This window comes from Dama dama, chromosome 8, assembly GCF_033118175.1.
Source record: "Dama dama isolate Ldn47 chromosome 8, ASM3311817v1, whole genome shotgun sequence".
In the NCBI taxonomy this organism is placed as follows: Eukaryota; Metazoa; Chordata; class Mammalia; order Artiodactyla; family Cervidae; genus Dama; species Dama dama.
In genome coordinates, this window is record NC_083688.1 from 16462640 (window position 1) to 16476723 (window position 14084).

The following is a 14084-nucleotide window of genomic DNA, read 5'->3' on the forward strand; positions in this document are numbered from 1 at the left end:
GTTGCAAAGAGATAGACATGACCAAGCAACAACAACAAAGTACATCTTAACAATGCTGTCAACTAAAACAAAACAAAATAAAAAAGCTTTTGGAGGACATCAGTTCTGCTTCAAGAAGAGGTGTCTGATTTTTAAATTTCTAACGTGGAGCAGTTGCATGTCATGAGGGGGTCCAGGCTGAGACCACAGGGTGGCTGGCTGAGATGAATGGACAAGTAACCAGGAAGCTCCACCCTGACTTCCAAAGGGCAACTGACCCCACTGACTGTGCTTGTGGATTTATATGCCTGTCTCCCACAATGAACTCTGAGCATTTAGCAGGCTGAGGCTCTATCGGGTTTTATTCCTGTGTTTATTTCCAAATCTTGCATGTGGCTTAAGACACAATCTATCATCTAGCATCTGGTCAGCATGAGATAACATTCATTGGGAGAATACAATGGTGCTTTAACATGTAGGAGCACGATGTGAGAGTTGACCATAAAGGGCTGAGTGCTGAAGAACTGATGCTTTCGAACTGTGGAGAATACTCTTGAGAGTCCCTTGGACAGCAAGGAGATCCAATCAGTCAAACCTAAAGCAAATCAACCCTGAATATTCATTGGAAGGACTGATGCTGAAGCTGAAGCTCCAATACTTTGGACACTCGATGTGAAGAGCTGACTCACTGGAAAAGACACTGATGCTGGGAAAGATTGAGGGCAGGAGGAGAAGTAGGCATCAGTGGATAAGATGGTTGGATGTCATCACCAACTCAATGGACATAAGTTTGAGCAGACTCTGGGAAATGGTGAAGATCAGGGAAGTCTGGTGTGCTGCACTCCATGGGGTCACAGAGACAGACATGACTGAATGACTGAGCAACAACAACAAAGGATGGTTTAGGGGATTCAAGATAAGCTTTCTAGTTGGAAAATCACCCAATCTCTTCTAAGTATTCACTGAAAAATATCACCCATCCCTTAGATTGTCACTAGGAACAAATAAGCACAAAACAGTGGCTAAGAACCCCACAAGGTGATCTCATGGGAGCCACCGTGACCTATTGCACGGTCAGCACCTGAGGCTGAACTTCTGCAGGGCCCCGAGAACATTCTCTCGGGTGATGACATCCTTGTCTTCCTCCTTCAGCCTTTCCTCCAGCATCCGCAGCACCTTCGTGCTCTGGGCGAGGTAGCGGCGACCTAATAATATGACCAGAGATGAACAAGTAAGAGAATTCATCTTGTGTTAAGTTTCTGCTCTGAAGCCATTTTCTATGAAAACTGTGCATATAACACATGTAGAGTTTGGGATTCCGTGGTGGCTCAGTGGTAAAGAATCTGTCTGCCAATGCAGGAGATGTGGGTTTGATCCCTGTGTTGGAAAGATCCTCTGGAGAAGGAAATGGCAACCCGCTCCAGTATTCTCTGCCTGGGAAATTTCAGGGACAGGGGAGCCTGGCGGGCTAGTTGGTGGGGTTGCAAAGAGTCAGACACCACTTAGCGACTAAACAACAACAACAGCAACAAGAATTCAGGTGGTTTTATGTTCTAGAAAACTTACTAAAGCATATTTCATCTGCAAGTTGGTTTCATTCAATCAACTAATGAATAGAAAACCACTTTTTCTGTCATCTGAACATGATTCATCACTGTGTTCTTGTGGGGAGCACTGTCTTTTATTTACCCACGATCTTGAGCCCAAAAGTCAGATCACAAGGGAATGATGGATCTGTGTGTTATGAGCCCTTTAGTCTTAACATTAGAGGCAGCCAAGTAGTACTTTCTGGACACACCCATGGCCTGGAGAAGTTAGGAACCACACCAGGGACCCTATTATAAGCCTTGAATTGTCACTAGCCTGTGGTAAACTTGTATCTTGATACAGATGACATTAATTTCAGACATAAATTTCAACAATATTATATGAATGGTCTCTGGCAATTACTCTGGCTAATCATAAAATGTTTGCTAAACAGATGGAAGAACAAACAAATGAGAAAATTTTTGGAGTATCACATAGTCACAATCTAAAGCTCCCTTCATTCATGTTAAAAAGAGCTCAAACAAATGAGAATTTACGGAAGACAATGGCATTTTGTAAAATCATTTTTAATTCTGTTATGGCGGCATTTTAGTTTTGGAATTTTCAAATCTTCTTGATTTAAGAGGCTTAGTCTTTTACAAGAAATGGTACGGTGCTTATTGGAGTCACTTTAATTATTTCAACCACCTTATTTTGCCTTAAGTAGAAAATGGCAGAGAATGCATTACCTGCTATTTTGAGAGCAATCTAAAAAGTACTATGTTACGATACCAGAAAGCTTATAAAACAAAACCAGAGGCTGGCAAAATTAACTCCAAAACCATGAAAATTTGTTCTGACATAAACCACAACCATGGGACAACAGCTAACTTTCACAAAAGACTTTAGAGGCATTTAACAGTAATACATTGAGGAAACACATGTCATTTTTAAGAAACTTGGGGGGAATGTCTCTTTTCCCAGGGAAAAAAAAAGCCGCAAGACCTAGCTCTTCTCTTTGAAGATATCAATGAAAAAGGAAAATGTTGCTGCCGTATCAGTAAACAAGGGATGCAGGAGCCATCAAGTCACTACAGTCACCCTGGATGGTGAGCCCTGAGGGGGCTCAGCATGGAGAAAAGCAGGACACTGGCCCCAGACAGCTGAGGTGCACATCAAAGGAATGATTTCAGTGAGCCCAGACTCGTGCATCTTCCCATACATGTTTGTCTCTAAATTGTGTCCAACTCTTTGCAACCCCATGGATTGTAGCCCTCCGGGCTTCTCTGTCCATGGGATTTCCCAGGCAAGAATATTGGAATGGGTTGTCATTTTCTTCTCCAGGAGATCTTTCTGACCCAGGGATCAAACCCACATGTCCTGCATTGGCAGGAGAATTCTTTACTGCTGAGCCACCAGGAAAGAATTCCTGAAGAGGTCTGGCTTTAACAATCATCTTTTGAAGTTTCGACTACCCTGGTCTTTGTTGCCAAAAGGCCTATATGTCCCGCCTCCTCCCTCCTCTCTTCGGAGCAATCTCTCAGAGCTATCTGACATGCCGTGTCCTGGCTTGTCCATTTCATCGGCCAAATAAAACATAATCCTCAACTTTTTTTTTTTTTAGTTGACAAGGAAAGCTGACATCTTACCTTCTGCTAGGGATGCGAAAGCGTTGATGAGCCTGGCCGTGTACTGCCGTACCACCTCACTCTTGGATTGCAGCAGCTGAAGCACACTCCTCTGTGTGGGGTAGGGGGGAAACATCAAAACATCAAACAAGGAAAAACAATGGAGGTAAACACAAGTGAGAGAGAAGCCTGTGTCTCCTCTGAGGGTTTGCTGTAGTCTCCCTCTGCGTGAATATATTAGAAGTGATTCAGTTTTGATTTCTAACTGATCTTTTCTGTGACTTGGCAAAAGGAAGTTGTTCAGACTTCCAAAGTAGAAGAGTTAATTGTTCAAAGCATTTACAATGGTGACTGACTCCAAGGAGGCAATGCTGTTTGCTATTATTGTTGCTAATGTTTTTCCAGGTAGAATGAATGACCCAGCACACATGTCTAATTTTGCTCCTCCAAAACCACCATAAAACCATCAGTAAATGGTGTTTTTAAGGATACAGATATTCCCCAGGACAGAGAAGATAGCACCAGAAAGCATGACAACACAATTTTGGGGTCAGGAATGCAGGATAATAACACACTCAGCAGATCCAAGAATGCCAAACAGGCAATGAGGAATTACCCGATTTACATCACTTAATTCTCAGAAGTCACCAGAATTGGAGGAAAATCAAGAAGGAATGAAAGCTATAGGATCAGTAGCTCAGTCTCACATGCTGCTCCTGCTCCGTGTCCTCCTGTGCACCCCACACCACACACCTGGGACGCTCTCTTTTGAGGGCCACAAAAGGTCTCTGGACACCAGGTGCAGGTGAGCAGAGCTTCCACACCAAAGCAGCAGAATAAACGCTCAACAGCCACCCCTCCTCCTCTCCTACCTGGCTCCCAGGACACCGGCAACCAAACCCTTACCTACCTACCTACGAACAGAGAAAACAAGAGAAGAAATCAACAAAAGAACTCCAGAAAATTCCCAGAATTATAGCTGGGATTGTCAGATTGAAAGGGCTCAAAAAGCACTCCAAAAAAATGAATCAAATACACATCATGAAAGACATCAATGGGAAATTCATTAACACTAGTGAAAAAGAAAAGACTCAACATGCTTCTAGAAAGGAAAAAAAAAAAACAAACAGCTCACATACAAAGGGTCAGTAATTAGAAAGGCTTTGGACTCTTCAAGAGCAACATTGAAACCTAAAAGACAGTGTAGCAATATCTTCAAAATTCTGAAGGATGATTATTTACAACCTAGAGTTCTACACAAAGAATAAAGGTATTTTCAGACATATATAGCCTCGAAAAATATACTCCCCCAATCTATCCTTTCTCTCGAAGCTATTAACTAAAGGCTGTGCTCCACCAAAAAGACAATTATACAATGTTGGAAACAGAGACCCAGTTCAGGAAAGGGGTAAAAGGAATCAATATATGTTTGGTGGAGAGAGATTTCTGGAAGGCAGCTTTGCCCCAGAGGTGGAGGGCCACCAGTGCAGACTGAATGACTGACTCAAAAGAGTGGCATACTGAAGCCTGTCACCCCCAAGATGCTTATTGCCATTTGGCCATCTCTGTTTAGGTAAAAATTTTATTGAAATATAACATCCACCAGAATATTGCCCAGATCATGAGTATACAGCTTGATAGGTTTTCACAAAGTGGACATGTCACATCAAGACTGTCACATCAAGAAACAGAACAACAACAACAACAAAAAAAAGAAACAGATTATCCAAGCCCCAGATGCCCTCCAAGGGTCCCTATCTAAACCAAGGGCAACATCTCTCCTGGCTTCTTATATCGTGGGTTAGTTCTGTTTTAAATTTTTTAATAAAAAAAGCCATGCTGTATTTATTCTTTTATATCTGACTTTTTTATTCAATATCATGTTTGTGAGACTCATCCATGTTGTGTGCTATGTGCTCCTTCCCATGGCTCAATGTTTGAAAGGAAAGAAAGTGCTATTTGCTCAGTCAGACATTTGAAGAGTCAGACATGACTCTTCGTGACCTCATGGACTATAGCCTGCCAGGCTCCTCTGTCTATTCCCTTCTCCAGGGAATCTTCCCCACCCAGGAATCGAACCCAGGTCTCCTGCATTGCAGGCAGATTCTTTAACATCTGAGCCACCAGGGAAGCCCAATGGCCCAATGGCTCAATATATCCCATCTTAAAAATATATCAAAGATGACTTATCCATTCTACTCCTGATGGACATTTGGTTATAGCCAGTGTTCTGGTTCTTATAAATACTGCTGCTATGAACATTCTTATACCTCTTGCAGCTGAACATATGGCACACTTCTGCTGGGATTATACTTAGGTGTGTTTTTGCTAGGGCACAGACTATGCAGTTATAGTAAATATGGCTAGGGTTCCACAGTAGCTCACCATGTAACACATTTTCAAGCAGAGTGCAACATACCTGGGCTGGTGAGCCCAGACTCATGTGTACTTGGACACCCCTTCCCACATGCTGGTGAAATTTCAACTCCCCTTCCACACCCTGCTGCATGGATCAGCTGTGGAAAGTCTGTTGACCCCACAGAAGTGTGATCAACTCCTGAGAACTATGAGCAGACCAGGCCAACTTAAAACCCAAATTAGAGTGCCTCACCATTCCCCTTGGCCATGCATACTGCTGCTGGATAACCAGCACCTGGGCTACATTTCAGCCCTGCCAGATGCCCTATGCTTCCCCAGACTCTCTCCTGACTCTGACTACCAGTGTCCCCAGACAAACCAGTAAGAGCCCAGGGGAGCTATGTCTGAGTATAATCCAGCGATTTTGTTCACATCACCTTCCCCTAGGTGCCTTCATCTAACCTGGAAATAGTACCCATTCCTTGCAGAGTAAGGTTTGAGCTCGATACTCAGCAAACCCCAAATCAAACACTGTATTATTCCGGGGACATATGCAAATGAGGCTACTTATAAAGAAAAACAAGGAACTGATTAAGATGGGGCTGAGGATGTGCACACCCGTGTTCAGTGCAGCATTATTCACAACAGCCAAAAGGGAGAGGCAACTCAAGGGTCTGTCAATAGATGAACGGATAAACAAACTGTGAGACAAATACTTATATCCCAACTTATTTTGGTGTCATGGTGACATGGCAGAATTCTGCAGATTCTCTGACATCTTAAGATAACTCCAGCTCATTTCTTATTAAAAAATAAACAAATAAATAAGCCATACCAATAAAAAAAATGACCTGAGGAAGATATGACATCTTCTGTGGCTATAAAGATTACAGCATTTTGACAAATATCATGTATCATAAAACCTAAGACACTTTTTATTAGAGGACGTATTTTTTTATGCACAACCAAGAAAGAAAACTGCACTGCCAATTAAGCTGTAACAGGCCATTGACTATTTTTATAGGTGCTAGCATGGGGCAGGGGGAACTGCATCTTAGATTCGATGAAATATCATAATTCAGAAACAATCAGTATTGAATTCTGAGTCAATTCAATACAACTGAATTTGAGTTTATAAGTCAGGAGAGTTTATTATTCAGCTGCTTCATGCCTAATTCAACTAGATTCAATGTCATTACAAATACCTACAACAACAACAAAAAAGTTTAAAGAAAATAACTCTAGAATTTGAGAGACTATTTTTCATACTTAACACAACTCTTTCATGGGAGCAATAAGATAATGTACAAAGAAGAAACGCAAAAGCCTTTAGTGTTGCCACCTGTGTACACAACAAATCACGTGTGACAAGCCTCCTGGAGGGGCTGTTTCATCAGGTTCCTAAGAGGTACGGATACTCCACTCCCTTAACAGTAGGGAGATGAAGGTTTTAGAGCATCCTAGATAAAGATGTAAGTGAAATAATGAGATGCAGTATCCTCTCATTGTAGGCCACGGCCAAGCTCTCGATGTTCCTCCCGTCTGATAACAGGTGCTGAGACCGTGGAAGAGGGGTGGGCGTGGGGAGGAGAACCACCATGTATGGACCCCTCCGCACTGGGTACCAAGTTACTCACATGTGACCACACACAACCATCCCACAGCCTCCCAAGGCAGGTGACTCGGTGGTGGGAAAGGTCCCTGAGGTGAGAAACTTGCTTAAGGGCGTTGGCCAGTTGTTGGTGGGGCAGAGATCTGAGACCAGTTCATGTCCCTCTAAACCCCATACTTCCCCCACTGCACCATTAGACCCATCTGGTCCAAAGCTCTATACAAATAGTGTGGAAGACGTGTAAAAGTCAGGCCCAGAAGAAAATAACTGGAATCTGCTTCTTTACCTTGCCCATTTTAAGTCCTGCTGAGTTTTAAAACTCATGGTAAGCAGTGGCATGAGGGCAAGAGCAGAGACTGAGAAGGAAAAAAAAGAAAAATGGCAGAAAAGAGATGCAGAGTTGAATCAGGCAGTACTAGCTTGTTTACTAGGAGTCTGTGTTAGAAGTGAAAAGTGGGCCCAACTCCAGGGTGGACAGCAGATTTCAGAAGCCTGGGGCAGGCGGACATACGGTCACTCTGCTGAAGACATGCATAGAAATGAAGGGCCTCCTCCTTCTAAGACCCTCCCCAGAAGGGCAGGCCCCGGCTGGGCGCCAGACCGTCTCCCACCGACCTGGCTGTGGCTGTGACAGTCCAGCAGGTCGTTGCTGATGTAGGCCTGCAGGACGGTCTCTCTCTGTTCTCCGGGGTGCGATGTGGTCAAGCGCTAGGATGAAGAAAAACAAGAGCAGTGAGGTCCAAGTGTGAACGTGGGGAAAAGGCGTTTTCTCATCACAGGTGGCACCAGTAACTGTGCCTTTCACCAAACCAAACGAGTAACACCCAGCTGGGCAGCTGGTCAACCAGCCGACATGTTGGTGAACAAAAAATTACAGCGAACTTCCTAATGGGTGATGCAGGAGTCACCTAACACACATACGTTCCTGAGCAGTGAAAGTGGAAAATGACGGGACTGCAAGGGACCAGATAAGGGAGGGCTCCCCAATGCCTGGAGGGTCCCCCTCTGAAAGTGGCTCAAGAGTTGGTCCTTGAAGGATAAGCAGACTCTCAGGCTTCACGGGACATGTGAGTGTGGTGCGGGCTAGGATGCGTGGTCCGGCTGAGGGAGGTGTCCGATGGGGAGGGCTGGGAGTGAGCGCCAGGCCCACAGAGCACACTCATTCTACGGGAGCCTGGGGATACTGTGTGTGCATGAGTCTGTGTGGGGCATCCCTGGCACTGCCTTCCCTTCTCTTTCCCGGGGTGCCTCTCCTTGGCGGGCTTCCCTGATAGCTCAGTTGGTAAAGAATCCGCCTGCAGTGCAGGAGACCCCAGTTCAATTCCTGGGTGGGAAAGATTTGCTGGAGAAGGAATTAGGCCACCCACTCCAGTATTCTTGGGCTTCCCTTGTGGCTCAACGGGTAAGAAATTCACCTGCAAGGCGGGAGACCTGGGTTCGATCCCTGGGTTGGGAAGATCCCCTGGAGAAGGGAAAGGCTACCCACTCCAATATTCTGGCCTGGACAATTCCATGCACTGTATAGTCCATGGGGTCGAAAAGAGACGGACATGACTGAGGGACTTCCACTTTCTCTTCTTGGCCGCAGCGGGTCCAGTCTGTCTCTGACACCTGCTTCTGGGGACCTCCACTGTTCAGTTCTGGGTAGTCTGCCACTCTGTCTTCTCACCCATGTGCTGTTCATGGTCACACCTAGGAGGCCTCTGCTGGGCTGGTGTGAAGAGGCTGAGGTGGGGGTGTTGGAGGGGTCTCACACGGAATCTTATAAGGATCTGTGTGTTTTTCCTGCTTGTTCTATGATAATGTCATTCAGTAAGCAAAGGATTACCAGGTCTCACCACGAGGCTCACTTGCACAGACAAACAGCGGGAACCCAGTGGATAATCCAAGAGCCCCAGGGAGGCTGGTAACCAGGGCAGCGGCAAACCTCCGGGCAGGTTACTCTCGTTGCCCCACCCACTCCAGTCAACTGGGCAGAGCAGACATGCTAACTGGTCGCTGGACTCTTCCTGCTGGCCTGGGAGCACTCAGAGTGCTCCCAAAACACACATTCCCGGAAGTGCTGCCAGCCATCAGAGTGCACGTGAGGAGAGCTATTTTTATCCAGAGATGGAGAAATGACACAAAGGTATTTTGATGTCAAGACAGCCTGAAATGTGGGGATCCCTGAAGAGGACTGACACTACTGCGGGTCAATCAGAGTAGACTGTTCAGTTAAGGAGTGAACCGGTATTGGCTTGCACCAGTGGTTCTCAAAGTATAGTCTGGGGAACCCTGGGGGTTCCCAGAGTCCCTTCAAAGGGGTCTACAAGGTCACAATTATTTCTATAATAATACTAAGATATGTTTTGTCTTTTTAATGATTAGTTTCTCAGAGGTTAGATGAAGTGTGATACTGTGACAAACAATGTAGAAGCAGAGATGAGAATTCAGCTGTCCTCCATCAAGCCACACATTAAAGAAATTTATAAAAAGGCAAACTGTCAGCCTTCTAATTTTTTTAGTTTGGAAAACAGTTACTTTTCATAATGTTATTTATGTTATGTCCTTGGTTTATTAGTGTTTATTTATTTATTTTTATTCTTTGGTCAAGCCACATGCATGGCATATGAGCGCTTATTTCCCTGATCAGGATTCAAACCCACTTCTTCTGCAATGGAAGTGTGGCATCTTAACCACTGGACCGCCAGGGAGGTCCTATTATTGTTCATTTTAAATGAATTAATAAATATACATTTTCTCAGTTTTAACTGCTAACACTATAAATTTTGGTAGAAAAAAATTCACATAAACAAAACCTCTTTGAGTTCCTCAGTAATTTTTGACCATGTCAAGAGGTTTGAGACCAAAAGGCTTGGGAATCACTGCCTTAACTGTGATCAATCTGAAGACTGGGGAGAAAAGCAACCATTTATTTATTTACTTTCTCATTTTTATTTGGCTGCACTGGGTCTCAGTTGCAGCATGTGGGATCTAGTTTTCCGACCAGGAATCAAACCTGGGCTCCCTGCATTGGGAGTGAAAAGTCTTAGTCACTGGACCACCAGGGAAGTTTCTATTTATTTTTTTAATGAAGTTTTTTTTTTTTTTTTCTTTTTTTGTCTGCCCCTTGGCAGAAGCAGCGCCCGCTGCAGTGGAAGTGCGGAGTCCTAACCACCAGGACCCCCAGGGGATTCCCAGAAAAGCCACTGTTTAGGCTTTATTTTCCTTAAAGACTTGTTAACAAGTTTTCTCTCTTGATGTGGCTGCAGGGGAATATCTAAATCCAGAGATCTCTATGGGGGTCAGTATGAGAGGGACCCCGAGCTCTAACAGGCTGATGCCACCAGCTGCAGGTCTGACTCACAACCAGGGAAGGGGCCAGAGGACAGGGCGACTCCAGGGCCTGGAAATTGCATGTATCAAATCATCAAGTGAGGGTAATGGCAGCTATGATGTCAATATAAGGGTTTTTTTTTTTTTTTTTAAGAGACCACAGGGATCGTCAGAAGCTGCTTTTTTAATTTTAGCTCTTGGTATCAGCAGGCAGCAGGAAGAATGATTTTGAGAAGATGGGTTGAAAGATACAAGCAAGGGAGCCAGTCAAGAAAACCAGCGTGGTCTTTTTTTTTTTTCTACTTCAAGAAAAAGGTACGTACCCAGCGTAGAGCCTGCAACAAGAAGGCTTTCAAGCGGTCACTCCCCAAAATCAAATCCTTCTTCAGTTTCTCATAATCCAAGGAGGGCAGTAACGGGACATCCTTCAATTTCCTGCTCAGCAACACAAGTTCAAAGAGAAAGAAAAGGGCAGAAGGGCACGCTCATTATACCTCCTGAGTATCATTACGTCCCATCTTGAGCGGCTCTGACAGACTTGTCGGGCAGGGGTCCACTTGCTCTCCTTATGCTCCTGGCATCAACCTCTACCGAGAGGGCTGGGTTCCAGGCCCCGACCCTGGCTTCATAGGGCTCAGCTCTGCCTCTCTTGTTTATGTACCAAGATCTATATACATTTTCCTAACACGAAGAGTCTGCCTAATGGCTATGGAAACCACTGCATGCACAATAGACCAGGGCTCCACCAGGGCTTCCAAGGGAAGAAATTGCGTTGGAGACCTCATAACTTCCCATCGAAGTTCTAAGATTCTGAGCAAAATCCAAAGTCTTATTAGTGTCAGCAGGCCCCTAGGGTCCTTCCTAAAAACCGGTCCCCCTCAAGCCTGAGGGGCGGGCTTGGGGGGATGTGAAGGATAGTGAAGTGAAAGTTGCTCAGTTGTGTCTGACTCTTTGCCACCCCATGGACTGTAGTCCATGGAATTCTCCAGACCAGAATACTGGAGTGGGTAGCATTTCCCTTCTTCAGGGGATCTTCCTAACCCAGGGATTAAACCCAGGTCTCCCGTATTGCAGGCGGATTTCTTACCAGCTGAGTCACAGGGGAAGCCCAAAGGACAGACCAGGGGTCAGAAAACCACCCTGAAAATGAGGTGCGCCTCACTGACCCTCCAGGAGGTAGGAGGATATGGCCAGGAAGCGGCAGTGGGGACATGCGGGTGAGGCGGGTAGTAAGTAGGACAATTTGCAAACCCTCCTCGAGAGGACCTGAGTCAGACCTCAGGCTAAGGCAGGTTTCAAATCAGAGCAATCTCTGTTCAGAGATCTACAAGGTGCGGACGACCCGACACCTGCATTTGGTTTACCAGAAATGGAAGGAACCATCGTAGATGCCTTGTCTTTTAAACAAGCAACCTCACATTTTGTTTTGTTGAACAGAAGGAGATTGGAGGGTACAGAAAAATTGAAAACTGAATGATGTCTGGACTGTCTCAACGTTAATTTCCTCATTTGGATGTTTTACTACAGCCAGATGAGATGTCACCCCTGGGGGGACACTGGAGGACTCAACTTCAGGTGCATCTGTAATTGTTTCAAAACAAAAAGACTAAAAACTAAAACTGTGCAGAGAATATTAATATTCAATGAGGATTCATTGAGAACTGAGTAAAAAGACTAAATATGTAGGGTTTCATTTGTTTTTAAGGGTGGAGTAAAAACTGGGTTAATATTTCTGGGAGGTAGGATTGGGAGTTCTTTAAAATTTCTTCTTCATATGTTTCTGTAGAGTCAAAATTTCTATAATGAGCATGTATTACTTACATTATAGAAAAAATTTACATGCTAGGTTATTTTTTGGCCACACCATGTGGCTTGCAGGATCTTAAGTTCCCCGACCACGTTGGAACTCACACCCTTGGCAGTGAAAGTGCAGAGTCCCAGGCACTGGACTGCCAGGGAATTCCCTTAATGTTAGTTTTTAAAAGACAATATGAGATCCTCTTACAGTGCCCGGAAGAAAAAGCTAGAAAAGAGGCATCAAATGGGGTCTCAGTTAACATTTCTGGGGAAGAGCATCTTCAATTTAAAACAAGCAAATGGTAAACCTTTGTACATGACACATTAATTATTTTGATCCCCGCCCCCCCACCCGGAGGCAAATACTATTGTAAGTTTTAAAAGTAATACAAATATGTTAAAAATTGCAATTACAAATAGCTGGCCAGTATTCTTCAAAAGTGTCAAGGCCACAAAAGACCAAGACTGAAGAAGGATTTTGAAGTAAAGGAAATTAAGACGTGCCAGGACTAACACGTGTGATCCTGGGTTGAGTCTCAGTCCACAGAAAAGACATGGTGGAACAACTGGTAAAGTGTGAGTAAGGCTGGCAGGTTAGATGACAGTACTGCTTCAGCATTAATTTTCTCATTTTGATAACTACACTGGGCTTGTGTAAAACAGTAATACTGGGGAATCTGGGTGAAGGATATATGGGAATTCTCTGTACTCTTTTTGCAACTCTGAAATTATTTCAAAAGTAAAAAAAAAGAAAATTAAAATTCAAACAGTCTCTTTTTCTAGGCAAAAAAATTTCCATTTTTAAAACCAAGTTTGATAATGTTCCATAGCTGGGGAGCTTCTACTGTAAAGAGGAAAAACTGTCCTATTTGAGCCATATTTACTTGCCAATAATGGACTGATGCTGATGCTAAAGCTCTAACACTTTGGCCACCTGATGTGAAGAGCCAACTCACTGGAAAGGACCCCGATGCTGGGAAAGATTGATGGCAGGAGGAGAGGGGGCGACAGAGGATGAGATAGTTGGATGCCATCACTGCCTGGATGGACATGAGTTTGAGCAAGCTCTGGGAGATAGTGAAGGACAGGGAAGCCTTGCATGCTGCAAAGAGTTGGATATATGACTTAAGAGACTGAACAACAATGGCAATATTACCAACAAGTTGCTCAACAGCCTGGCATTTCTGTGGTCCAGCCACTCTCCCAGGGTCCATGAGGAAACTGAGCTACAGAGAGGTATAAAAATGGTCCAAGGTCACAGAGTCTGTGGCCAAGGGGGTTTTAATCCTGACAGTCTGTGCTGGTAAGCACCACAGTCTAGAGCCACCAACCGAAGTGAACCAAGTGCAGGGTCCATGTCAGGGTCGGGCAGGATGGAGGGAGGAGGAATGCTGTGTGAACTGCAGGTGGCTGTGTAATCATCTCACAGCACCCAGCCCACCGCATCCCCCACTCCCCGCCACCCAAGGCTGGCTCAGGGGATCACCAGAACCCACCCTAGTCCTCATGTCCATGCCAAAGGCTCTCGACTTCCTTGCTACTGCGACACACATGCCTGGTGGAGCTCCCCACCCCCCTGGGGGACAACCTAATGCTCCAGCACAACACAGAGCCGGCCTGTGGCCCTGGCCATGGTGTGAATCAGCGGAGAACGTGAAATGTAAACACGGCAACACTCCGCTGACTGCCTTATGACAGGAAATTAAATTGATTTCTATAAAACATTATAAGAAAAATTCAATGATTTTTCCATTCGATGCTACCTTGCCAACATAAATAGAAATAACTTTAAAAGATATTTTTATAAGTATTTTTGGGGACTTAAAAAAAACTTTATTCCAAACATATTTGATAAGTATTACTTATAA

General features: G+C 44.6%; 1 protein-coding gene across 1 annotated transcript in view; it reads right to left on the reverse strand.

Annotated features, from left to right (window-relative positions):
• ARMC9 (armadillo repeat containing 9) overlaps positions 1-14084 on the reverse strand; it is a 172496-nt gene that overhangs the window by 111850 nt on the left and 46562 nt on the right. Inside the window, exons 11-14 of the mRNA XM_061148523.1 lie at positions 10743-10854; positions 7720-7812; positions 3156-3246; positions 1061-1184 (exon numbers count right to left, since the gene is read on the reverse strand). Of these exons, the coding sequence (XP_061004506.1) occupies positions 1061-1184; positions 3156-3246; positions 7720-7812; positions 10743-10854 (420 nt within the window). The remainder of the gene's footprint in view (positions 1-1060; positions 1185-3155; positions 3247-7719; positions 7813-10742; positions 10855-14084) is intronic.